Source organism: Moschus berezovskii, chromosome 8, assembly GCF_049115385.1.
Source record: "Moschus berezovskii isolate FMDL1 chromosome 8, NW_MosBer_1.0, whole genome shotgun sequence".
NCBI classification, from domain to species: domain Eukaryota; kingdom Metazoa; phylum Chordata; class Mammalia; order Artiodactyla; family Moschidae; genus Moschus; species Moschus berezovskii.
The window spans coordinates 39054396-39082351 of record NC_142467.1 but is presented as its reverse complement, the minus strand read 5'-3'; the positions used below and the strand labels follow the sequence as shown (position 1 = coordinate 39082351).

Here is a 27956-nt window from a genome sequence, read left to right as displayed (position 1 = left end):
GGACAGACGGGAGGAGGAGTGAGTTGATAGGACTAAACTCTTCAAAACGCATTTGCAAAGGAAGCCATGAAGGGTATCCCAGAGCTTTGCAGAATGAGTAAACAAAAAATTGAGTACCGACCAGGCACAATGCCAACTGCTAAAGATACTCCTGTGTCCACTTTCAAGGAGTTTAGAGTCTACTAGGCAGGACAAATGCAGTACAGTTTAAGGGTGTAAGTGCTAAAATGGAAGCAAGTACAAGGCACTTTGGGAGTAGAGATGAGAAATCAGCTGAGACTGTAGGAAGGAATTGTTCTCTTCAAAGGAGAGAGAAAAGGCAGATCAGGCAGAGGCCAGAACTGAGGGTGAAAAGTCCAAATCATCCTAGATGGAATAGTCCTAAATGGTAAGTCTGTTGATCACATAGTAAGGGCCAAAGAGGCCTGCCTAGGGAGGGTATTGTAAACCAGGAAATTCTGAGAAAGCACAAAATGCTTGCCTCCTCATCACCCATCATGTTGCTGTTTGCAAAAGAATGTGATCCAGAGACTAGGCAGATACCACTGTTTTCCTGGCACAAATTACTCCACATCTGAGCTCCTTGTCTGGGAAGAATACAGATATCCTATGCTACATGCATTCTCACTCTTTAAACTGGGGAACTGAATTGAGATGGGGCTGGTGTCCTGTGTTCTCTGTATTCTCGTTTTATTTCAGATAAGGTAGTAACTCTTATTATCAGAACTTGGAAGCACAAACATAAATACAAATCAAGAGGTGTAAACTCAAATACCTTCAGTGTTCAAGTAAGAAGCAGTAAATGAGTGAGTGAAGATGGCCAGGCCTGACACAAAAGGGCAAGGTGGGGACCATGACAGACTAGAGATCGGGGCCCTATCTAAGCAGGGCGGTGAGTCAGCTCTGGACTTTGCCATGACCCATTGTAATAACCGCTTTTAGTTTTTCTGAAGCTGGCAGAATTTAAGATGTTTTGGTAAAGTATTCTGACTTTCTGAATATGCTGGGTAGGGTGGAGTCTGCGGGCCTCCTATTTGGAGCCTCTGCTCTGAAGTGTCCAGACAGATATTATTTGTCTGGGATTTCATATCAACGGGACCAGTTCTACTCTGCTGTTTGTATGGTTAGAATGGGACCATACAACTTACCAGGTAGGGGATAAAGAAACAGACGAGGCTCTGGTAGAACGCATCCGCCATGGAGATCCAGAAAGTCAGCAGGTTATAGCACTGCCAGGAAAGAACACATCGCCAGTTATCACCATCCGAGGAAGCCTCTGTTCCTTGTAAGCAACTTTCTTGTGCGTGGCTGGGCCAGACAACATGGCACTTAAAATGTTTCTTACCCAAGAGGCAATACAATGGAATGATCGAGAGCACAGACCCGGGAGTGACAGGACCTCAAGTCAAGTTCCAGGCCTGTGTGACCTTACTGAAAGTCACTAAACTGCTTTGGGAATTGTTTCTTCTTCCATAGGAAGTAGATAAAAACAACACTGGCTAGATTTCCTTGAGTTTCAAGAGGTCTAAATACAACTGTGCTTTGGTACCTAGAAAGGGCTCGGCTGTTAATGATCGTTAATACTAGTGCTAATACAAACTTGGTAAGTTTAGAGATTCTGAATAGCATCTGAAAAGGAGCTCTCAATCATAGCCCAGGATCACAAGTTCCCAAGAGAACAGCTCAATGGCTTCGGAGATGAGCTTTCTCATTTTGTGCTTCCTTCCCTGGGAGCAGTGAAACCATTTACAGTGTATGTTTCTGCTACATTAACTTCTTTTACTGTTAGATACTCAAGGAATACATTATGCAGCTAGCTCACCTACGGGAAGGGGACAATGAGAAGGGCCCAGGATGTCGTGTGTCATCTCCACATCTCCCTCACCTGGAGTGCTGGGGTTGCTAAGTTGTTCTCCACCTGTCTTTGGGTGAATATGGGGCTTGGTTCTTTGCTGGTTGTCCACAAAGTTTCACCAGCTCTCAAGCACCACATCTGGCTTTGCCCTCCTTATCTGAGGTATAGAGCTACCCTCGTGCATAGCGACATCCTTTTTCCCAGAGCGCCTCCTTTGAGGCCATCAGGTTCCCTCTCTGCCTCCTGCATCCAGGTTCCCAGCCTGTCTGTGCTGGTCAGACTGCCTGCTTTAGGACCTTTCCAAATCATTTAGGGCATCAGTGTGGCCTCTGTGCCTTCTAAGAAACTATTCTGATGGCTTTTAGCCCCAGGGATTCTCAAACCAAGCCTTGGGGCTTCTGTTGAAGGCCTGCAAAGATCAGGTAAAAGTGATTCAGTCTTTCTGTAAGCCCTCTTCCCCTTTAACTAGCATAGGCCCATATTAATGTGTGATATAATTACGAAATAACTAAAAAGAAAAATATCCACTGGTCTGATCCATCACCTTCAACAGCAAATGAGAAACAGGCCAGGAACAAGGAGCAGACTCCCTGGGTCACATGGGAGGTAAGTGGCAGAGTGGTGACCAGAACACAGGATTTCCGGCCTAGCACTCCTCTGACACCTCCAGGGAGGAGCTGAAGGTCACCTCCCAGTCCCCCTGCCTGCCCGATCCACTTACCTCAGAGTTCTGGCCGCTCTTGTACAGTTCGGGTAATGCCAGGAGTGTTTCCATAGAGATGTCTTTATCGAGGACTCCGAAGACAAGAGGAGGCAAGGAAGTGAAGAAGAGGTTGAAGAAGATCAGCTGCCAGTAGTCAATCATGGTGGAGCCAGAGAAACCGCAGAAGAACTGGTACCAGAAGAGCAAGTTGACATAGCACTGTGGGCAGAGAGCATGGCCTTGTAAGTGAGGACCCGAGGGCAGCCATCACCAGATGCTGCTTAGGAGCTCTGACAAATAACTGCTCGGACTTGGAGCTTCAGTTCTCTCACTTGTTACATGCAGGGTTGTCTAAAGATTAGAGGTAATTCTCATCCTTAGATTCTGCTATTACTATTATTACTAACCTTCTTTAGGACCTGAAGGGAATTCTATCAACTTGTAAAGTATACTATGGTGGTTTTTGGAGGTACGGAGGACTGGCTTTGAATTCTCAGTTCTGTCATGTACTAGCTGTGTGACCTAGGCCAAATTTTTTAACCTTTCTGAACATCATCTTGCCACCTTTCATATGGGAATAGTAGTATATAGACCATGGCCCGTGAAACCAAAAGGCAGTAAGTAGTTATGATTAGTAGTGCAGTAAGAGGAAAGACTTGACTGTGGGCAGGATGGCTGGTGGGAGGAGGACTTCATGAGGCGGTTGACCTCAAAACCCTTTCCTAATGGTCACACAACTCAGAGGATGAAGAATAAAATCTTATGCTGAAGTATTGCTTTATGCTTTCTAAAGATCTTTCTACTCAAGACCTCCTCACTGGAGAAGGGCTGGGTCACAATTATTGTCTAACATTCTGATGTGGCTTGGTGACTTGACCAAGGTCACAATAAGAGCTGGTCCTGGCGTTAGAACTAGAACTCAACTCCATGTGACTGAGGCACAGAGGGGTAAAGGGTTTTTTTTTTTTTTTTTGCATTATACAGGAACTAGGACTAGTCCTTAGGCAGGTTTTATTTATTTATTTTTTTAAGTAACTAATTTATTTTTTATTGGAGGCAAATTATTTTACAATATTATATTGGTTGGTTTTGCCATATATTGACATGAATTCGCCCCGGGTTTACATAAGTTCCCCCTCCTGAACCCCCCTCCCACCTCCCTCCTCCCTTTATCCTCCCTCTGGGTCATCCCCGCACACCAGCCCCGAGCATCCTATAACATGCATCGACCCTGAACTAGTGATTCGTCTCACATATGACAACATATGTGTTTCAATGCCATTCTCCCAAATCATCCCACCCTCACCCTCTCCCACAGAGTCCCAAAGACTGTTCTATATATCTGTGTCTCTTTTGCTGTCTCGTATACAGGGTTATCATTTGCATCTTTCTAAATTCCATATAGATGCGTTAGTATACTGTATTGGTGTTTTTCTTTCTGGCTTACTTCACTCAAGGGTTTTTAATGTAAGGAATCACTCAGCAGGTTTGTGTTCAAGCTAGTATTCTCATCCCCTAACTACTGGGCCAGCATTATTTTTAGGAGGCTCTCTGTTTATTATTATACTATGACTAGTAATATTTACATTCATATTATTACTACAATTGTTATTTGAGCTTCTATTTGTGATGGTTATATGGTAACAGTATATTAGTATACAGCACGTTAGGTGGTGCAGTGGTAAAGGGTCCATCTGCCAATGCAGGAGATGAAAGAGACAGGAGTTCAACCCCTGGGTTGGGAAGATTCCCTGGAGAAGGAAATGGCAACTCATTCCAGTATTCTTGCCTGGAAAATTCCATGGACAGAGGAGCCTGGCAAGGTACTGTCCATGGGGTCATAAAGAGTTAGATATGACTGAGCACGCACACAGCACATTAGTAGATACGCAATATACGTAATTTGTCCCAGCAACCTAGCAAGATAATGTTATTGCTAATAATATAATAGTACTATATTTCCGTTCCGTTCAGTCACTCAGTCGTGTCCGACTCTTTGCGACCCCATGGACTGTAGCCTATGAGGCTTCTCCGTCCATGGGATTCTCCAGGCAAGAATACTGGAGTGGGTTACCATTTCCTTCTCCAGGGGATCATCCTGACCCAGGGATCGAACCTGGGTCTCCCGCGTTGGAGGCAGACGCTTCAACCTCTGAGCCACCAGGGAAGCCCAATGTATTATTAAATAATATTGAACATTACCTATAGATGAGGAATTTGAGGCTCTGAGATACTCACTTATCCCTTGCCTATGTTCAGAGCTAGGAAGTGGCACAACTAGCCCCTGAGTTTTCAAAGCTTCTTCCTCAACCACTCCAAGCCCTCTTAGTCCCATCTTTGGATAATGCAATAACAATGCTGACCCAGATTCTTCCATCCAAGAAGCTCCATTCTTGGTTTTTCTGTCCAGATAACTAGTGGGGAGTCTGAAAGAGACCCTGGTGCTCTTAGACACCCTGGACCTTGCATTTCTCTGTCTGAGGGCTGGGGTCCCCTCCATTGCTGCTCCGGGGCTTCAGGTCACCTCTTCCCAGTCTAGTCCCGTGATGCTGAAAGGGCTTTTCTGCTATGAGTTTTTGATAAAATTATTTCTCAGAGAAGGAGATTTGGGAAGGAAAGGGCTCAATCTGTTTCCTGGGCAGACTCTGAGTCCCCAAAACAACATCATTTATGCCCTTGACAGGGTGGCTTTAAGAAGAACCAAAGTGGTAAAGTCTCCTTGATACTAGTGTTTAGCAATCATGTGAGGCGTTGGTTTTTGTTTTTTTGCCCTTTGAGCACCTTACCTTGCTTCTCCCTCTCCAGCTGACTGAGAAAGACACTCACGCTTAGCTCCATGTACACACAGGTGGCTTAAATGGCTCAGATGGGGTGACTGACTACACTAAAGTCCCTCGGCCAGTTGGGGCTGGAATTGTGACTTGAGGTTGTAGAATCTTAGGATGCTGGGGTTGGAAGTGACCCATCGACAGACGAGGCTAAGAATATCAATGGCAGCAATAACAACAGAGACTCCTAAAGCACTTCCTAGGTGCCAGGCTCTGTAGTGGCCCATTCAGTTCACTTACAAGCCTTAGGCAGTCACTGCTATCCTCACTTTACAATTGAGGAAACTGAGCTTCAGAGAGGTCAAGTTAAGTCATGGGGCTAGGGTTATAAACTAGTAAGAAATGAAGCTGGAGTCCAGATCTAGATGTTCAGGCTAAACAATATGCTGCTAAACAACCAATAATCACTGAAGAAATCAAAGAGGAAATCAATACATAGAGACAAATGACAAAACATGACGATCCAAATCCTATGGGATGTAGCAAAAGCAGTTCTAAGAGGGAAGTTTATAGCAACACAATCTTATCTTGGGCTTCCAATCTGGCGGTGGTAAAGAATCTGCCTACCAATGTAGGAGACTCGGGTTCAATCCCTGGGTTGGTAAGATTCCTGGGAGTAGGAAATGTATTCATTTCCTCTCCAGTATTCTTGCTTGGGAAATCCCATGGACAGAGGAGCCTGGTGGGCCTCTGGAGTCGGTGGGGTCCCAAAGAGCTGGACACGACTGAGCACAAACATACACATGCAATTTTACCTCAGGAAACAAGAAAAATCACGAAGAAACAACCTAACTTTATGTCTAAAGCAACTAGAGAAAGAAGAACAAACAAAACCCAAGGATACAGTAGAAGGAAAGAAATCTTAGAGCAGAAGTAATGAAATAGAGATGAAAACAATAAAAAAGATCAATGAAACTAAAAGCTTATTCTTTGAAAAGATAAAAAAATTGATAAACCTTTAGCCAAAGTCTCAAGAAAAAGGGAGGGCTCAAATCAATAAAATTAGAAATGAAAAAGGACACATGTTACCACAGACACCACAGAAACACAAAGGATCATAGAAGACTACTACAAGCAACTGTATGCCAATAAAATGGACAAATTCTTAGAAAGTTACAGTCTCCCAAGATGGCTTCACAGGCGAATCCTATCAAACATTTAGAGAAGAGCTAACACCTATCCTTCTGAACCTATAATTGGAACACTCCCAAACTCATTCTATGAGACCATCATCACTCTGATACCAAAATCAGACAAAGATACCACCCACACAAATTACGGGCCAATGTCACTGCTGAACACAGATGCAAAAGTTAAGTCACTAGTCACTCAGTTGTGTCTGACTCTTTGCGACCTGGTGGACTGTAGCCCACCAGGCTTCTCCGTCCATGGGATTCTCCAGGTAGCAATACTGGAGTGGGTTGCCATTTCCTTCTCCAGGGGATCTTCCCGACCCAGGGCTCATACCCAGGTCTCCCACATTGCAGGCAGAAGCTTTAACCTCTGAGCCACCAGGGAAGCCCTAAAGATGCAAAAATCCTCAACAAAAGACTTGCAAACCAAATCCAACAACACATTAAAAGGATCATGTGCCATGATCAATTGGGATTTATTCCAGGGATGCAAGGATTTTTTAAGATGTGCAAATCAGTGCATTATAGCACATTAACAAATTGAAGAATAAAAACCATACGATCATCTCAATAGATGCAGAAAAACTTTTGACAAAATTCAACACCCATTTATGATAAAAATTCTCCAGGAAGTGGGCATAGAAGGAACATACCTCAATGTAACTCACACACCTATGGTCAACCTATGACCAAAAAATGCGAGTATACAATGGAGAGAAGACAGTCTCTCTAATAAGTGGTGCTGGGAAAACTGGACAATTACATGTAAAAGGATGAAACCAGAACATTCTCTAATACCATATACAAAAACAAACTCAAAATGGTTTAAAGACTTAAATATAAAACATGACATCATAAAACTCCTAGAAGAGAACATAGGCAAAGCATTTTCTGACATAAATCATATTAATGTTTTCTTAGGTCAAGGCACTAGAAATAAAAGCAAAACCAAACAACTGGGACCTAATCAAACTTATAGGCTTTTGCATAGTAAAGTAAACCATAAAACAAAAAGACAACCTATGAACTGAAAGAAAATATTGCAAATGAAGCAGCCAACAGGGGATTAATCTCCAAAACATACAAATACATGAAACTCAATATATGTATTAAAAAAAAACCCACCCAGTCAAAAAACTGGCAGATATAAATAGACATTTCTCCAAAGAAGACATACAGATGGTCAAAAAGCACAGGAAAATATGCTCAACATCACTAGTTATTAGAGAAATGCACGTCAAAACTATAAAAGGTAAAATTAAAAGACGCTTACTCCTTGGAAGGAAAGTTATGACCAATCTAGATAGTATATTAAAGAGCAGAGACATTACTTTGCCAACCAAGGTCCGTCTAGTCAAGGCTATGGTTTTTCCCGTGGTCATGTATGGATGTGAGAGTTGGACTGTGAAAAAAGCTGATTGCCGAAGAATTGATGCTTTTGAACTGTGGTGTTGGAGAAGACTCTTGAGAGTCCCTTGTACTGCAAGGAAATCCAACCAGTCCATTCTAGAGGAGATCAATCCTGGGTGTTCATTGGAAGGACTGATGGTGAAGCTGAAACTCCAGTACTTTGGCCACCTCATGCGACGAGTTGACTCATTGGAAAAGACTCTGATGCTGGGAAGGATTAGGGGTGGGAGGAGAAGGTGACGACAGAGAATGAGATGGCTGGATGGCATCACCGACTCGATGGACATGAGTTTGAGTGAACTCCGGGAGTTGGTGATGGACAGGGAGGCCTGGCGTGCTGTGATTCACGGGGTCGCAAAGAGGCGGACATGACTGAGCAACTGAACTGAACTGAACAGCAGTGACTGAGCGACTTCACTTTCACTTTCATAGCAGTCAGAATGGCCATCATCAAAAAGTCTACAAACAGTAAACACGGGAGAGGGTGTGGAGAAAAGGGAACCTCCAATACTGTTGGTGAGAATGTAAATCAGTACAATTGTTATGGGGAACAGTATGGAGGTTCCTTAAAAGAATAAAAATAGAGCTTACTGTATGATCCAGCAATCCAACTCCTGGGTATACATCCAGAGAAAATAACTTGAAAAGATACATGCACTCAATATTCATTGTAGCACAATTTACAATAGCCAAGACATGGAAGCAACCTAAATGTATATCAACAGATGAATGGATATAGATGAGGTATATACATACACAATGGAATGTTTCCTCAGCCATAAAAACAATGATATAATGCCGTTTGCAGCAACATGGACCTAGAGATAATCATACTAAGTCAGAGAGAGAAACATCATATGGTATCACTTATATGTGGGACCTAAAAAAGTGATACAAATGAACTCATTTACAAAAGAGAAATAGACCTATGGATTTGAAAACGAAAGGTTATCAAAGGGGAAAGGTGGGGGGAGTTTGGGATTAACATGTACACTCTATAAAATTCATAATCAACAAGGACCTATTGTATAGCACAGGGAACTCTGCTCAATAGTCATTAATATATACGAGAAAATTTGGGAAGGAGTGGACAGGATATATGTATATGTCTGAATCACTGTTGTACAACAGAAACTAACATGACATAAATTTACATTTATAAACATAATTTAAAATTATAAACATAAATCAACTATAAAATAAAAATTAAAAAGAAATAATCTAATATAAAAAAGCTGCATTAAGTCTAAAAATTAAAAAAAGTACAAGATCTCTGACCTTTGGTCTTGGACTTTTACCACCATATCATTTTACTGCTCCACCAGGGATTTTCAATTAGAGACATATGTACAGTACAGCCATGTGACTCAGTGGTAAAGCATCCACCGCCAATGCAGGAGACATGGATTTGATCCCTGGGTCAGGAAGATCCCTTGTAGTAGGAAATGGCAACCCACTCCAGTATTCTTGCATGGGAAATCCCATGGACAGAAGAGCCTGGAGGGCTACAACACGACTGAGCACGTGTGCACATCTGCACAGTACATCAGCGCTACTGCCGTGTTGTTCACGGACCGGTGTTGATCCAGGGATGTCTGTTACTGGTCCATGATAAAAAATTGGAAGTCAGCTTTAGAAACTTATATAAGCAATCTCACAGAGTAGTTCATGTCTGTTGAATGTAATAAACAATTTGAACGTGTGTTTAAAAAAATACTCGGCATCTTATCCCAGGTTACAGGTGTGGCCAAACTCCTCCCTTTATGGTTCCTGATCTACACTCTTACACTTCCTTTATAACTTCCTAACTGCCTTGTGTTTTTTACTGAAAGTCACTTACACTTGGTTTTGGAATTAGATATAACATATGTTATAAAATGATGAGTAAACTTCCTGAAATATTTCCTGTAAGGACTCAGGTTGTCAAACGTCTCCTCCTTTGGTTGGAGAATGGAGTAATAGTTGAATCTTATCTTTCAGGCAATAGCTTAAATGCTATTTTCTTCTGGATTGATTAAGTTAAAATCTTCTGGCAATATGTTCACGGCACCCTGATCTTCCTCTAGGGGAGATATACCAAGAAAATGATTTAAAAGTTTTCATTTCTTTTCCCCTGTCCCAGTGCTTGTCAAGCTTTAAGGTTCATGTGGATCACCCAGGGATCTTTCTGACAATGCAGATTCCAAGGTAGTGGGCCTGGAGTGCAGCCCAGGGATCCCATTTCTAACAAGCATCAATATGATGCTAATGCTGCTGATCCAAAAACCACATTTTGAGATTTATTGAAACCAGGAGGTGACAAACTACATTCTGCACGTCAAGTCCAGCCATAAATAAAGTTTTACTGGGACACAGTCAGAGTGGTTCATTTGCATATTGTCTATAGCAGCTAGAGTGGAGCTGTCAGTGCAACAGTGACAGAGGCTGTACTTGCACAAAGCAGAAAATATTGATGATTAGATCATTTGAAGAAAAAGTTTGCTAAGCCCCGATTTAGACCATATACCTCATGAAAGCAGGGAACATGTCTGTCTAGATGTCTGCTCCACATCCAATGCCTGATACTGTTCCCGACACAGCAGCTGTTCAATAATTATCTGAATAAACGAATTACATCTTGATAGTTCTATTGTCCTAACACCCAACCTGGAGTTTGAACACGAAAGTGTGTTTCCTTCCCCCACAGGTCATGTTAGGACCTTGCTTAATTCTACTTGCTCTGCCTGGCTGAAGTCTCTACACCCCAAGTGGAGAGCGCTGAACTCCGTGATGGCAGATGGCATGGCTGAGATTGGGTGCCTGCTTTTCCTCCCAAGAAGCTACAGTGCATAATTAATTCATTGTTCACATTTCAGAGCAGGCAGGGTTTTAATCCCCTCTGAAATTGGTTTCGGATGTGGAAGTCATAGTTCTCCACCCTCTAATTGCAAAGGGGAGATAATACAGCATCGGTATTGAAATTTCAAGCACGGCATCGGGCTGGAAATAAATATCATTTAAGCTTTGAAAGCATGGCTGGCTGGAAACGTTTCCTTTTCTATTTCACAAATTTAATGCAGAGAAGTTGTGCTTATTCAAAAGAATGATTCTTTTGGAGACGAGGAAAAAAAACATTAAATGGGGGCATTTTAAATTCTAAATAAGCAGTCTTTCAAGTCAGATAGAGACTTGTTTGCATAGACTTGTTGAAATCATGGTGCCATCCAGTTTCTCAAATTTACATTATTAGTTGTCATGCTGCTTATTTACATATACATTGAACTCTGCACAGAAATGCTTATTCCCAAGTCAGGGTAGCTATGATGGTGCCTGAAAGCAGGCCTGGGAGAACAGATATATGCCGTTTTGTAATTTCTATTGGCCTGATATGTTTCCCTTCCATCATTCTGGTCTTAATCCTCCCCTTTTCCTTATGCAAACAGGATTCTATTTGGAGTCTCCTGGGAATTATTTAAAGGTCCCGGTACTGGATAATGGGAAATGCAGGCCCTGTTCCCTCACTTAGTAAGGCAGTGCTCTAGCTTCTTCCTGTGCCCACTGTTAATCAAGTGCTTTGCAAACAACAACCTCTGACAGTTTTAACACCTCAGTTGGTGTGTGCCTGCTTTGGGCCCTTATCAATAAGACAGAGATACACATTTTTTAGAGAAACAATAATAGCTCACAATGACTATTTATATAGTGCTACATGCTACCCAGAGCTCTGATGATAAAGCCTCTTGATAATGCTGAGGACAGAGAGAGTCCTAGTCTCCCCATGTTATTGATGAGGGAATCAAGGCTCAGAGAAGTTAAGTAACTCTTTCAAGTTCACACAGCATATTAGAGTCAGGCCAGACTAAAACCCAGATGATCACTCTAAGTATTTTTGCAAAAAGATAGTTCAAAAAAAAAATTATTTTTGGCTGTACTGCTTAGTATGTGGGATCTCAGTTCCTTGATCAGGGATTGAACCCATGTCCTCTGCATTGGAAGTGCAGAGTTTTAATCACTGTACCACTAAGGAAATTACAAGTCCTGGCTGGGAAGGCTGGCAATGCTAAAGTGATATGTAGGGTCTTGGGTGGAAGTCCAGGATTCCAGTCCTAAACCTTTCTCTTCACTCTCCCAAGAGGCAGAATGGGGCTCTTGCATGGTCTGTCTCTATCTGGGGAGGAAACCTAAGCTACAAGATGCACTAGCTGATCTTCAAATCCTTCCTCCTTTCAGTCAGAAAACGAAGCTCAATTATGGAGTCCCTCTGAGAGTTACAACAGCAAGTACCAATGATAAAAAAGAATGGCTAAATTTAGAGGGTGATCACTACATGCCAATCACTTTCTACACAAGCTGTCATTTCATCTTCATAGCAAGCGTATGAGAAAGCTACCATCACCATCCCCATTTTTCAGATGGGGAAACGAAGGTATGAAGCCATTACTGAATACAGGAACCTCTATTTGAATCAAATCTGATCTGACTCCAGAGTCCATGCTTGGAACTACTCACAGTACTGCCTATGTGCCACGTGCTTTCCAGACAGCATTGTTAGTCTTCGCAATAACCTCACTGAATAGTACTGCTGCTGCTACTGCTGCTAAGTCACTTCAGTCGTGTCCGACTCTGTGTGACCCCATAGACGGAAGCCCACCAGGCTCCCCCGTCCCTGGAATTCTCCAGGCAAGAACACTGGAGTGGGTTGCCATTTCCTTCTCCAATGTGTGAAAGTGGAAAGTGAAAGTGAAGTCGCTCAGTCATGTCTGACTTGTAGCGACCCCATGGACTGCAGCCTACCAGGATCCTCCTCCATGGGATTTTCTAGGCAAGAGTACTGGAGTGGCTTGCCATTGCCTTCTCCGAATAGTACTAGCCCCATTTTATCAAAGAAGAAATTGAGGCCCAGAGAACTGAATTGTCTTGCCCAAGTTTCCCTGGTGGCTCAGATGGTAAAGTGTCTGCCTGGAATGCGGGAGTCCTGGGTTCAATCCCTGGGTCGGGAAGATCTCCGGGAGAAGGAAACAGCAACCCACTCCAGTACTCTTGCCTGGAAAATCCCATGGATGGAGGAGACTGGTTAGGCCTCAGTCCATGGGGCTGCAAAGAGTCGAACATGACTGAACGACTTCCTAAGTACAAGGTCACTGAGTTGCTAAGGGACAGTTGCAGGATTCAAAATCCAGGTCAGCCTGACTCATTACCTTATGCTGAGATGCTTTGTCTTCCTGGGGGCGGGGTGGGAGGCTGCAGCCGGGCTACTTACCACGTTCTTGTAGAAGTAGTATACCACCATCCTGGCCAGGCGTGAGTAACACCAGTGGCCATGTACAAGCAGCAGCTTCTTGAGGTGTCTGAAGCGGGAGATGGCAAAGTCGCTGGACATGACAGCCTGAGAGGCAGAGCAGACATATCAGCTTCCATCCACGGCTGCTAATGGACCAAAGAGGCTCCCCTGAGGGTGGTGCTCTGTTCTAAGGTCTGCAGTAGGTAAGGCCTGAAAGACCCTCTGTCACATAAAGCACCCTTGGATGACTTTTTGGACTCTGACACACCCCTACCCCTCTTCTGGGAAATCGGGGTCTCACTAGAATCCAAGGAGGGCGGTCAGAAGGGACCAGTGGTCTGGTCTGGCTCTTCCACTTATCCAACAAGCATTTACTGTGAACCAGTGTGTGTTGAGCACCATGCTAGGCATGTGATGGTTGACCAGAGATTGGGGGCTTCTGTGCAAATTATCCTCAAACCTCTCAATACCCTTGGCTACCTCCTGGGGCAGGCCTTCCACTCTGGTCTCAGGTGGAGCTGCTGGTTGGATAGCTGTTTCTACAGAGCCAAAATGTGTCTTCTGCCCTTGGGATGACTCAGAACTAGACCCGGTTCATATTACTTTTCAGAGTAGGAGGTTTGGACATGCCTGGTTATAAATCCTAGTCAGAGTCTTGGTCAAGGTGTTTAACCTCTCTCAGCCTCAGTTTCCTCATCAGAAAAAAGTGGAATAACAACCCCTAACACACAGGGTGGTGGTGACTGCTGAAACCGGGATAATAAATGTGAAGTGCAAACAGAGTGCAAGCCTATGAGAGACACTCAGAAAGTGGCAGTGTTTGTTCCTCCTCACCAACAAATTTAGGTAACACCTAATGTCTACACTGGTGGTGGGAACACAGTTGTTAATGGTTCAAAACTACAGAGTGGGGTCTGTCTTAATGGGGAACACAGAAGCTCAAGTTAGTATGCTTGTTCCAGGCTGAATTTTGAGTAATTTTGGTACAAGCAATGTGTAGGTCCATCTAACCATCACAACTAAAATGGCAATTGAAAAGTGTTTTCCAGTTGCTCACAAAGGGTGTTGCAACCTTGATGTGGGTGGGGGTTGCAGGGAGGAAACATGGAATCAGGGGGAAACTTAGTTTTTCCTGAATGGCTGGGTACTATTTGGCTTTAGAATACAGGTATAGTCAGCTGTCTGTAAAAAGCCAAGCATCCTTTAATCTCTATTCTGAAGGACTGGCCAGTAGGGATGTGGTGATAGAGGTTATATACAGGCAGGGAAGCCCCCTGCCTCTCAGATGATAATTCTGCAAAGCTGTTTAGGAGTTCCTCCAACACTGAGGGGGAATTCCTTAATTCACCAATAAGGATAAAGGAGAGTAAGAAAGTAACAAGAAGAGTTGAAGGAAATGATACCTGCATGCCTTCCTGTCCAGATATTCCAACCCCAATATCAGCAGCTTGAATCATGCTTACATCATTTGCTCCATCACCTGAAAGGAGAGTATTCGTGAGATCCTGGTCCAACTGCTGTGAGACAATAAGTTTTATATAGGTGGCTCTAGATTGTCTCCATTTGCGCATAAACCTTTTAATGTTGCTTTGAACAGTCCTCTGGAAAAGCCATTCTAAGAGTCACTTAGCCTGAGAGATGTCTTTTCTTCTTTGGACAAGAAATCCTACTTTTCTTTTATTGTTCAACAGATACATACACATGCCACCTTTCATACCAGCATTGTCAAATGGATTTTTGTGTGATAGAAATGTCTTGTTCTTTACTGTCCAATTTGAAAACCATTAGCCTCCTATGAACACTGAAATGTGGCTGATGAATTTCTGTTTAATTTGAAGTGTAGTGTTAAATAGCCACATATAGCAGGTGGCAACCATTTTGGACAGCACAGCTCTGTCAACCGTGAGATCTTTTTCACAAGCCTGGCTTTTTCCAATGCCTTATCCTTCAGACTAAAGTTAAGCAAACTTTTTCTGTAAAGGGCCAAATAATAAATATTTTAGACTTTGTGAGCCAAGGTGCAATACTGAACAACTGTTCTTTCTGAATGACAAATACATTTTTACGCATTTTACCAGTAAAAACACAAAATCCATTCTTAGCATCTCTACAGAAATATGCAGTGGGCTGGACTCAGCCTGAGGGCAATAATTTGTAGACTGAAATGACTTTTTTTCGCTCCTGGCCCCACCTGTTTTTCTAGCAGGTTCTCATAATAGTGTGGAAATATATGATATTATAAAGGATACTCAATTGGGGGAGAGAATTTTCTCCTAACTGTTTGGCAATGAAATTCATTAATCTTAAAAATGTTGTCATTGTAGCTAGCTGTTACTCATCTAACAATTTTTTCCTTGCTAGCATAGCAGTGCATAGTTTTCATCTTCCCCGTGGCAGAACAAACCTACCCTTTAACCTCTTCTGTTGGCAAGCCAGGGGAAGTAGAGGTATGTACTCCTATTTTTCACCCTGCTGGTTTTGTTTCAGCTGCGGTGGCACTGAAGCCAGCCCTTTACTTCAGGGAGTTGATCCTGGACTATTGCCTTAAATGTGTCTGAAGCTTTCAAGAGGACACTTTAGGGAATAAAATTAGGATGCAGTTGGTAAAACTCTGCTCCCTGTATTCTTTCTGCCTATCCCCTCCTTTTTTTTTTTTTTTCCCCTGGTTTTGAACTGCTTTTACATGAAAACCAAGTGGGAAAAAATAAAAAAATAACAACCCCCTATCCCCGTGAAAAAACAAAAAACCAACAACAATGTTAAGTAGGTCTCTTATTTGAAATGCCAGGAAAGAAAATTTCTTTCCATATCTGTGTAGGAGGAAGAAAACTTGAACCATCTGTAAGAACGTCCCTAAATGAAAGCAATGTTTACCACGTGCTTGGTATGCACTGATTACAGGATGCAATTAAGTAAGACTGACATTGTCCCTCCATTCAAGGAACTCCTGGTCTCCTGGGCAGCTCATCACCAAGTCATAGCAGTGCTGTGGAGCCAGCAGAGTGTACAGTCAAGGAACATTGGTGTGATTAGAGGAGGTTTTACAAAGGAAATGACTTGAGCAAAGGCCAGGAGGTGAGAGAGAATGAGGATCCTGGAGAATGGTAAGCAGCTTCCTACGGGTGCAACACAAGAGTGCTGAATGTTGAGGGGAGGGAGGTAGCTGGAGAGGTAATGGAATCCAGGTCATAAAGATTCTTATAATCTAGGTTTGGATGTTTCTGGAAGGTTTGAAGTAAGGACAGTTTTAATTTCTCTGCTTCAACCACGACTAAAATTTAATCTCCTATAAGGAATTTTTCATCAGCCTACAAGCCACCATTTATTGAGGATATGCTTTATGTGGAGTCTTGTATATAGAAATGAATGTGGGTCCGGCTCCACTTTTAAAATCTCCCCACTAGCCATCAACACTCAGCAGAATATCAAGTCCACAAGCACCTGAGGTGCATGGTATTAGAACTGAAGGGGACATGGTCTGCATCCCAGAATTGAGGGAGCCTGAGTGTATACTGATCTACCTGGATGCTCTGAACGTGGCTTTGGCCTCCATCCAAGTCCTGACATTTCCTTAGCAGAGAACTTGGGTTCGCTCTTCCATTCTGCTTAGCCTCTGTTTCCTCTGCCGGCTGTCATGTCTTGATTGTCACTTTGACAGTGCCCTCAGCCTGAGCATCCTGACTGGGACACCTGACCTTCCGGCTCTGGTCCAGGTGTCATGTCAGAGTGGCCTTGCCCAGACCCCTCCCCGCCCCCGCCTCTGCATGCCAGGCACCTATGGAGAGGGTGATGACTCTCAGCCTGTCCCGCACCAGCTTGACCAACATGCTCTTCTGCAGCGGGGTGGAGCGGCAGCACAGGACAGAGCGGCAGTACCGCGTCAACTCCAGAAATTTCTCCTCCAGTTTTCCCTGGAAAATGGCATTCAGCGTCTTCCCATCGATGACCAATCCAACATCTGGAGCTGCAGCTCCTGAGGCGGGGGGTGGTGTCGCGGGAGGTAGGCGGAACCCAGAGAGCTTGCTGTCCGGCTTCAGAGGTCCATGAAATTGCTTCACCTCTTCCAGTGCCAAGTTGAGGATGGAGTCACAGGTTTCCTATAAAGAGTATAAAGAGCAGAATAATCAATTTGGTGTTAGTAAACAACACTGGAAACATAGGTTAAAAGCCTCACTTTATCCTCTGGTAAAAGAGTTATAAAACTCTACTACCATAGAGATGACCTGGGAATCACTCTCTGATTTTGACTTTTCTCTGCAGTATTTCAAACAGCATAAGAGCAAGAATAATTTGGAACCACATTAATGGCCCAAAGAGAGAGCGAGCTTGGGAATGAGGGTGAAGATAGCTCAGCAAGATGGGGACTGATACAGGGATGGTATCATTTATAAATGATACTGATGAGATGGTAAATGATGACAATGTGTCAGGCTGGTGTTGGGCTTTTCATTTCTTACAAGTCATTTCCCTTCTTTGTTCCTCAGAACATACCTGTGTGGTAGGTAGGGTGGGTATTACTGACTTTGGCTTAGAGATGAGGAAATTGAAACTGAAATCCTTAGTAAGTTGTCTAAAGTCATCCAATTTAGTAGTGGAGGCAGATCAACTTGTGGCTTTGTAATTGAAAAAAATACATTGTGTGTTTATTATTGGTACAAATGTATAGGTCACACTGGTTGAAACTGACCATGTATATGAGTCTTATTGGTTTAAAGAAACTTATTTTTCTAATGTTATCTTGAAATATGGGGAAGAAGCTATTTCCTCTTATCAATTCTTCTCCATTACTTTTGATTGTATCAAAGATAAAGACAGATTTGGATCTGAACATATCCTTAATACCTCTTTCACTTATGTAAACATCACTTTTAAATAAAGATAGAGAAAAGTTGTGGCAGTCAGCTGGAATACCAATTTTAATTGCACTGTTTTGTCCACAGGGTTTGTATTTAGCAGTGTTCTATCCATGGCAAGAGATAATATTTCATTTATTGTATTGCTAAAAAATTCTTCTAAAAAGAAATTTAAAAAATTTCAATCTATTTAAATGAACTTATTAAATAAATAACAGTATAGGTAGTGTATGGATTTAGGCAAAAATTGTGAAGTTTGTTCTGAAATGGCAAGTTTGAAGACCATTGATCTAGGAGCTTCTAAGACTATTTGAAATAATTTCTTCTGAAGTGAGTAGAACTGCAGTTCATTATTCTGGAGCCTTCCTTTGGGGGATGCTAAACTGAGCACTGCAAGCAATAGGGCGTGCATAGGACCCAGAGGGGCCACAGGAAGTAGTTCAGGAGTAGGTGATTACAGCTGCAGCATTTCTCTGGGAAAGAGAGCAAAGTAGTCCTTGCTGGAAGCTGGGGTTAGCACAATTTATATACAGGCATACCTTGGAGATATTGTGGGTTTGGTTCTAGACTACTGCAATAAAGTGAGTCAAGTGAATTTTTTGGTTTCCCAGGCCATATAAAAGTTATGTTTATATTGCAGTCTATTAAGCATACAGTAACATATGTCTAAAAAAGTGTACAGGTATGTACAGAATAAATGTGTCAGCAGGCATGAAAACAAAATTAACCTCATTGTACATCTCCATCAGAGCTCTTGGGTGACCAGGTGCATTGTCCATGAGTGGTAATATTTTGAAAGGAATCTTTTTTTTTTTCTGAGCAGTAGATCTCAATAGCGGGCTTAAAATATTCAGTAAACCATGTTCTCCACAGATGTGCTGTCATCTAGTCTTTTGTTATCCCCTTTATGGAGCACAGATAGGGTAGATCTAACATAATTTTTAAGGGTTCTATAATTTTTGGAATGGTAAGTGAGCACTGGGTTCAACTTAAAGTCAGGAGACACATTAGTCCCCAGTAAGACCCCAGAGTCAGCCTGTCCTTTGAAGCCAGGCATTGAGTTCTCTCTAACTAGAGTCCTCCATCCGTTCCGTTGCTCAGTCGTGTCTGACTCTTTGCGACCCCGTGGACTGTAGCCTACCAGGCTTCTCCGTCCATGGGATTCTTCAGGCAAGAATACTGGAGTGGGTTACCGTTTCCTTCTCCAGGGGATCTTCCCGACCCAGGGATCGAACCCGGGTCTCCCGCATTGGAGGCAGACGCTTTAACCTCTGAGCCACCAGGGAAGCCCAACTAGAGTCCTAGACAGCATATATTCCCAATATATGGCTGTTTGTCTACATTGAAATCTGTTCTTTAGTGTAGCCACCTTCATTAGTGATCTCAGCGAGATCGTCTGGATCACTGGCTGCAGCTTCTACGTCAGCACTCAGTGCTTCACTGTGTACTTTTACATGATGAAGATGACTTCTTCCCTTAAACCTCATGAACCAACCACTGCTAGCTTCAGATTTTTCTTCTGCAGCTTTTTTACCTTTCTCAGCCTTCATAGACTTGAAGAAAGTTAAAGCCTTGCTCTAGCTTAGGCTTTGGCTTAAGGCAATGTTGTGACTGGCTTGATCTCTCCAGATCACTAAAACTTTCTCTTTATTAGCAATAAGGCTGTTTCTCTTTCTTATCATTTGTGTGTTCACTGGAGTAGCACTTTTAATTTCCTTCAAGAACTTTTACTTTGCATTCAGAACTTTGCTAACTGTTTGGCACAAGAGGCCTAGTTTTTGGTCTCTCTTGGCTTTCCTCATGCCTTCTTTACTAAGCTTAATCATTTTTAGTGTTTGGTTTAAAGCTAGAGATGTACTTTTCCTCTCACTTAAACACTTGGAGGCCACTGGAAGGTTATTAACTGGCCTAATTTCAATACTGTTGTGTCTTAGGGAATAAGGAGGCTTGAAGAGAGGGAGAGACATGGGGAACAGTTGGATGGTGGTGCACTCAGAACATACACAACATTTATTAAGTTCACCATCTTATACGGGCATAGTTCGTGGCACCCTAAAACAGCAAGATCACTGATCACAGATCACCATGACAAATACAATAATAATGAAAGAGCTTGAAGTACTGTGAGAATTACTAAAAAGTGATGCAGAGACTCAAAGTGACCAAATGCTTTTGGAAAGAAGGCATTAATAGACTTGCTTAATTCCATGAAACTTCAGTTTGTAAAAAATACAGTATATGTGAAGTGCAATAAAATGAGGTATGCCTACAAATTCCTCCAACATATGACTGCAGCAAGTCATTGGAAATAGAAGCTTCAACATAAAATCTCTGAATGTACTTCCTTCAAATTGTTTCTATAATAATCACAATCATTACCATTCATTTAACATTTAGTATCTGTCAGGTATGGTGACAGGCAGCCTCTAAGATGGTTCTCTATGATCCCTATACCTCCTGATAGTCATGTCCTTCTTTGTGTAATCTCCAACCCTTGACTGTCATTATGACTATTATTTCCTTTCTAATGAAAGTTTTGCAAAAGTGATGGGATGTCGCTTCCCAGGTCAGTCGATCAAAAGACTGTGGCTACAATTTGGCACTCTTTCCCATTCTCTCTCTTGAATGGCTTACCTTGGGGGAAACCAGCTGCCATGTTGTGAAGCATCTCTATGGAGAAGCTCCCATGGAGAGGAACTGAAGACTACTCACAATCATTTCCATGAACTTGGAAGGAGGAAGACTCCCCATCCCCAAATGACCCATCCCATTGAGCCTTTAGATGAGCTCACATCCCTGACTGCAACCTCAAGAGAGACCTTGAACCAGAGGTACCCAGGTAAGTGCTCCTGGACTCCTAACCCATAAACACTGTGGGATAATAAGTGTCCACTGTTTTCAACTACTAAATTTAGGGGTAATTTGTTAACTCTTACAAATCCTGTGTTAATAACTATTTTTCTTCTATGATCTTATTTAATCCTCCCAATAGCCTCTGAAATAAAACTGTTTAATTCCCCATCTTACAGATGAGAAGACTAAAGTTTGGCGAAGTATGGTATCTGGACCATAAAAAGTCTTCAATATATGTTGTTAGTGATAATAATAGTTGCTATTACTAGTTCCTATCTAACACTATGGGTTGTTTCTCTGGTGGCTCGGTGGTAAAGAATCTGCCTGCCAATGCAGGAGATACAAGTTTGATCCCTGGGTCAGGAAGACCCCCTGGAGAAGGGAATGGCAACTACTTGATTGTTCTTGCCTGGAGAATTCCATGGACAGAGGAGCCTGATGGGCTACAGCCCATGGGGTCACAAAAGAGTTGGACGTGGCTGAGCGACTAAGCAACAACATCTAATACTATATAGTCCCTTCTAAAATTCCTTGACAGATCAACACTTCCACTGATGGGTTGGTAATTCTCTCATTTTGGATGAGAACCCTGAAGTTTAGAAAGGGCTCATAACTTACTTATAGCTTTAAGATACATAACAAAGAAACAATAGTCCTAAATCAATGTATATAGAATCAAACAGATTAAAACCATTGGAAAAAATACCTATAGAAATGTAATTACATTAAACTGGGATTTAAATAAGTCAGATTTAGAATGGATTTCCCCCATTTATGTCTTAACACATCTCTGTTGTTCTTTAGTCATAAGTCAGTCCAACTCTTTGCGACCCCATGAACTGCAGCATGCCAGGGTTTCCTGTCTTTTTCTGTCTCCTGGAGTTTGCTCAGACTCCTGTCCTTTGAGTCAGTGATGCCGACTCTGTGCTATCTCTGTACCCACTACTTTTTCAACAGGATGAGAAAGCCTAATCTTTCAGGTTTAGTGGGCCCAGGGGTGTGGGCAGTACTCAACATTCAGGTACCATCTTGCGGGGTCATGGACATCTTTAGAATGGTTGACAGCGACTGAGCTCAACTTGGGTGTGACCTGCTGTTTCTTGGAAACTTCAGCTAATTAATCAACAAACATCCTCAGATTCTTACAGGAAGGCATTGCATTTAACAGAATCCACAGAAAACCACTCCACCCCACTCAGGAGGACTCACAGGCTTGTTGATGTCCTCCTCCTGAAAGTGAAATGATCGTTGCAAATGGAATTGCCATCGCAAGCTGGGCAGGCAGACATCCACACTGTTACAGGGATCAAGCACTCAAGCGAGATGCAAATTCCTTTCTTCCTTAAGCATAATATTAATGCCAAGGTTTCCCTGAGATTATTTTCATCTTGAAAACTCACTGGGGTTTCATCTAATCATAGCACAGTCTGTTCATCTGACAAGAAAGTAAATGATTTCCCTAACTCATCTTTAGGCCACTTTAGGGTCTCTGGCATTTCTTATTAGGATACAGCACTTCTTGAAAAAAAATACATGGATTCTTCATTGAATGAAAACCAAACTGAAACCTGTAAGCATCTGTTTTGGGTCTAGATCAGCCTCAGGCAAAAGCGAAGGAGTGAGATTCTGTCATCCTTCCCGCTTCTCTCTCTGTGCTCTTCTTCCCATCTCTCATCTTCCTCCCTCTCTGCATCCTTCTCCCCATGGAATGTTCTAGGTCTCCAGTGCCCTCCGCCCACCACCTCCACAACCCAGTGTCTTTCTTGTTCCAACCCCACATCGAATCCAATACTACTCCCTTTGATAGGGGCAACTGAGTCAACACCTACTTCCCATATTCATCTGCCAAGGAGCAAGTGAAAGTTTACTTTCTTCAGTTTACTTCCTGAAAATAGATTTTTTTCCTCCTAAATAGAAAAACCATTGCAACTTTAAGTACACTTCTTTAGACTTTATACAGTCCTCTTTCTCCACACATTGTTCCCTGCCACTCACAACCTATTAAGGCTGAAAATTGCAATTTTTGAACTTGGCTTATCTTTCTCTCTCTCCCATCCCATCAAAGCATACTGGTCTTATGTACTACTCTCTTCAGATTTCATTCTGTGGCAACCAGTTTGATACTACAAATCAATTTAGTAAGGGTTTTTCAATGGATGAGTTAATCCAAAGTATAAGAAACTAACAACTGAGATTCTGTGAGCAGACAGTCTGGAATAACGCAAATAGCACTGGCCTGACCAGAGAAGGGCATTCTAGACTCAGTCTATCAGAAACCACAAGGTGGCCCTGGGGAGATGACTAAGCTCCTCTGTAGTCCTCAGTTTCTCATGTAGAGAATGGGGAGACTGGGCGAAGGGTGGAATTCGGGAGAGCCACACCTTGCTACTCTGGCTGCTGCTGCTGCTAAGTCACTTCAGTCATGTCCGACTCTGTGCGACCCCATGGACTGCAGCCTACCAGGCTCCTCCGTCCATGGGATTTTCCAGGCAAGAGCACTGGAGTGGGTTGCCATTGCCTTCTCCACTTTGTTTTGCTAGATGAGTATAAATAGACCAGTCAACCATGTGCAGGGATGAAGCAGAGGGCCAGGACTGCGTGAGGGCCAAGGTTTGGGGTGGGGGGTGGTGGTGCCGCCCCTGTGTACCCGTAATCCTGTCTCCTGTTGGCCTAGGAGCCACTCTGTACTTGGGCTCTACACATCTGGGCTCTACTTTGGCCTCACCTGACTTTCTGTGTTAATGGAGTAAACGGTGTCTGTCTGGTCTAAGAGTCTGCAGGCGTAGGCAATGTTGACCGCAGTCTCCTGCTTATCTCCAGTCAAAACCCAGAGCTGGATCCCAGCCTCCCGCAGAGCAGCGATGGTGTCTGGAACACCTTCCTGCAGCCGGTCTTCAATCCCAGTGGCTCCTGGAGTGAGGAAAGATAGCATAGCTCACATTTATGTTGGAAAAAGAAGCTGCTTAATCTCCCCAAGGCCCTATCAATCCAGGCAGTGATTATTGATTATCTCCATGTTCTAGGCTGTGCTAAGCACCCATGATCCAGCAGTAATAGAGACAGAGCTGGTCCCCACCCTCTCTGTGCTCAAAGGCCTGTTGAATAAGGATTTATAACTGAGTAATGGGAGGAGAGAAGCCCAGAGTGCCAGGTAACCAAATACCCGGAGACTTGAACTTCATCTAGAAGGTCAGGGGAGGCCTTGCTGAGGAAGAAAAACAAGTGAACGTGTTAGTCTCTCAGTCATGTCCCACTCTTTGCGACCCATGGACTGTAGCCCACCAGTCTCCTCTGTCCAAGGGATTCTCCAGGCAAGAATACTGGAGTTGGTTGCCATTCTCTTCTCCAGAGGATCTTCCTGACCCAGATTCTCCTGCATTGCAGGCAGATTCTTTACTGTCTGAGCCACCAGGGAAGTTGGAAGTGCCATTCAATCTCAGACCTGGATGATAAACCCTAAAGGTGGGGAAGGAGGAGACTTCCAGGCAGAGAGAGCAGCATGAGTGACGGTCCAGAGGTCAGAGTAGAAAATGACACAGAAAGGGGGGCAGAGCTGGGTGAGAGATGAGGCAGGGGAGGGTCATGGAGAGACCATCAGGGCATGAAGAGATTTGGCATTTTCAGTTCAGTTCAGTTCAGTCGCTCAGTTGTGTCCTAATCTTTTTACTTGGTAGCAATTAAAGGGGGTTAAGTTGGAGAGTGATGGACAGTTTTGAATTTTAAGAAGATCATTCTAGAGACTGGATTGGAGGGTGGAGGAAGCAGGATGAAGTTCAGGGCTAAGAGTCAGAGGAAAGCTGGTGTGGCTGGACCGGCATAGCAGCACTAGGAATGGAAAGACATGGGAACACTAAAGTCTTTCTTCTGCAAGTCCTCGCCACAGAATTAATAGAGCTGGTTTTTAAAATAAATAAATTAAAAAAAAATTCTTAGAGGGAATTAAAGATGTGAATTACATCATTTTTTGAAGGGTCTCAAGCTTTGAGCCAACCTTGATGAATATATACCCAAACATCCAATGGTTGCCAAGTGATTAAGCAAAAATAAATCTGCATTTTAATTGAGATTCGTTTCAGACCACAGACTAATGGCTGTCCATTTCACTCTGGGCAGGAGTGAAGCATACCGTTTCTTTTAATAATCCCGAGTGACAATAGGTTGGCAAAGCAGTCATGCTGGATGCATACTGAAAAGATCATTTTGTACTGGGAGAGCTGGTGTGAATGCAGTGCAGCTTCTGAATGGCAAGACAGTTTCTTGGTGGCAGGATGAAGTCTCTTCCCGGCTCCAGTCTGCTCTATTCTAAGCCACTGTGAAGGAAGAAAAATAATCCTCTGCATTCTGCAATGGGCCCATTTTTTATTTCAGGCCCAAGTGCGCTGGAGAACAATCCTATGAAAAATGATGCCTGACCCTCATCTTTTCCTCCAAGCATTAACCTGGAAGGTGAGCGACTGAAGCTGATGTGTATTACAGGGAGGAAGAGTGAAGGAGAGAGAAGGAAAAACACATTTAGTGGCATGAGAGAGAGAGCCTTTCTCAGCCAGGGAAGCCTACAGGTCCTGACAAATGTATTCTTTTTTATGCCGAACCAGCTCAGGGGCGCTTCTCACTAGCAGGGGCCAGAAGACTCCCCTAGAACAAGAGGAGAGGTGTGCAGGAGTCAGGGGCCCTAATGGGAGGACATTCCAGTGGTGACCTGGTGTGCTGGGTGGAACTGTCCACACTAGCTACCCCCTGGTTCCTGTTAGAGTGAGTTCTCCAGGCTAGCTTTCCAGGGAGCCTCGTGAGACAACAGACAACGGCCTCTGCAGTCCAAACACAGAAACAAAAGGGTGAAGGAGGTATGGTGGAAAGCTGCCTCCCCTGGCTCACCACCCATCCCACTAAATCTTTCTGCTATGTTTTAAATATAAAGAGATTGTACCATCTTCTTACAGCAACACCCTAGGTCTCCCCGCTTCACCCCGGCCTGGCTGAGCTAGGTGGAGTGTGATTTATCCAGAGGAGGCAGAGAGGCTCAGAGGGGTGCAGGGAAGTGTCCCTGGGCACACAGGGCCAAGACGTGGCCTTCATCCCCGGGTCAGCACTGCCTCCCAGGTGGAAGGAGGCTGTTACCACGTGGCCAGTATGTGCATGCTGTGCAGGCATCACCTTTCCTAGATCTTGTTCCCAAGCTGTGAGGAGATGAATCTGAAAAAGAAAGCCTCCCCCTTCTCCCTTGGCAACGCTTTTCCTTCAACAGAAATCCATCGCTGTCTCTTAGCTGGTGCTTTCCATCTTTCCCCCAGGGTAGCCATCTAATTTCTATACAGCAGCAGTCAGAGTGATTTTTGTAAAACATAAATCTAGCTTTAACTCCCCTTCTCCAAACCTTTAGCATACGATTTACATGACCATTCATAATCTACAGCCTCCTGACCTCTCTTACCTCATAGGTCTCCCTCACACTCTGTGATCCAGCCAAGGCAGACATCTAAGTCTCCAGCTAGCCCAGGCTTTCTCACCTCCAGACCTTCATTCAGGCCCTTCCCTCACATGGAACACCCTCCCCCTTTGATGAGCTCCCTTTCTCCAATCAGCTCAAGCCCTCCTGTGCCCTCCTTGGCTCTGCACTAGGTTGCCACCTTCTCCTTTGTGCTTCCATCCCACCAGCTACATCTCCCAGCCCCACTCTTGTCATACTCTGATGAAATTACTTATTTAATCATCAAGGGCAGGGTCTGTGGCTCTTGTTCCACATCGAAGCCACAATACCTAGTGTGCTACTTGGCATTCAGTTCAGTTCAGTTCAGTTGCTCAGTCCTGTCCGACTCTTTGCGACCCCATGAATCACAGCACGCCAGGCCTCCCTGTCCATTACCAACTCCCGGAGTTCACTCAAACTCATGTCCATCGAGTCGGTGATGCCATCCAGCCATCTCATTCTCTGTCGTCCCTGTCTCCTCCTGCCCCCAACCTTTCCCAGCATCAGAGTCTTTTCCAGTGAGTCAACTCTTCTCATGAGGTGGCCAAAGTATTGGAGTTTCAGCTTTAGCATCAGTCCTTCCAATGAACACCCAGGATTGATCTCCTTTAGGTGCTCAATAAACATTTGAATTACTGGAGGAGAAGCAACCAGGCTTCCTCCAGCAGGGAGTGCAGGAATGCTCCCGGGCATCCTTGGGAAGTAGGGTGTGGACATCTGGTAGGATGTCGGCACAGCTCACTGGCGCCAAATGCCTGGAAGGGTGCCCCAGGGAGACTCCTAATTGAGACACATTTGTAATAGTGTCAGAATCAAGGCCACAAATGCCTGTTTCCAGCTTGCCGCATGGCTTTTAAAAAATGTAACAATAAACTTATTTTTAGCTACCGAGTAAGGTGAGTTGATTCTCCAGATGCTGTGCTGTCTCCATGAGAAGCTCATCTCTGTTGTTGAGGGATGCCTCAGCCTCACGCCGGAAACTGGCCCATCGCCTGAAGTCCTCTTCACTTAAGACCTGTGAGATGGGAAGAGGCTCATTCACAGTTCTGGGTGTCTCCTTCCCCTGCCCATGTGCTAGACCTCCTACAGGCCAACTTGAGCTTCACTATACAATTAGATGGGGCTTTCCCCTCAATGATTTTTTTTTTTAGATTCTTGAATTGATGAAGGATTGATCTTCATGTTCCATTATCATCAAATGTCTGCTGACCCCCATGATGCTCTGAGTACCGTAGATACTCTAGTGATCAAGAAAGACAAGAGCCCTACAGACCTGAGCTGATGTGCTAGTAGAGGGTGAGAGACATTACCTAAGCAAATAATTTAAAAGAATGGACCATCCCAAGGACTTCTATACAGAAGACAAACAGCATGTGACTGGGTAGGGGGATAGCTGTGGGAAGAGGGGTTATTTTTTGGATCGCCAGGACCCTTAGACAAGGTGACGTACAGGCTGAAATCCAATGATGAGAAGTGTTCAGTCATGAGGAGAGGCAAGTTCAAAGGCCATGAAATAGCAGTGAACTTGGCTTTCTTTCTGTTCCTTGAACACAGCAGTTGGCTTAAGGATGGAGAGCCAGATGGAGAGGACCAG

The 27956-nt window shown here is 43.7% G+C and overlaps 1 protein-coding gene and 1 long non-coding RNA gene across 4 annotated transcripts in view; one reads left to right on the top strand and one right to left on the bottom strand.

Annotated features, from left to right (window-relative positions):
* Positions 1-25338, top strand: part of LOC129558281 (uncharacterized) — a 30301-nt gene extending 4963 nt beyond the window's left edge. Inside the window, exons 3-4 of one of the 2 annotated variants that reach the window (XR_016038020.1) lie at positions 20692-20881; positions 25264-25338. This is a non-coding gene — a long non-coding RNA (uncharacterized LOC129558281). Of the gene's footprint in view, positions 1-10615; positions 10746-20691; positions 20882-25263 lie in introns of those variants that run through there. The other variant, XR_016038019.1, reaches the window with a different exon arrangement.
* ATP10B (ATPase phospholipid transporting 10B (putative)) overlaps positions 1-27956 on the bottom strand; it is a 375135-nt gene that overhangs the window by 21477 nt on the left and 325702 nt on the right. For both annotated transcript variants that reach the window (XM_055429292.2, XM_055429294.2), the window contains 7 exons: positions 27251-27377; positions 23621-23805; positions 16965-17286; positions 14593-14669; positions 13169-13294; positions 2577-2777; positions 1149-1229 (listed from right to left, as the gene is read on the bottom strand). In XM_055429292.2, coding sequence (XP_055285267.2) covers positions 1149-1229; positions 2577-2777; positions 13169-13294; positions 14593-14669; positions 16965-17286; positions 23621-23805; positions 27251-27377 — 1119 coding nt within the window. The remainder of the gene's footprint in view (positions 1-1148; positions 1230-2576; positions 2778-13168; positions 13295-14592; positions 14670-16964; positions 17287-23620; positions 23806-27250; positions 27378-27956) is intronic.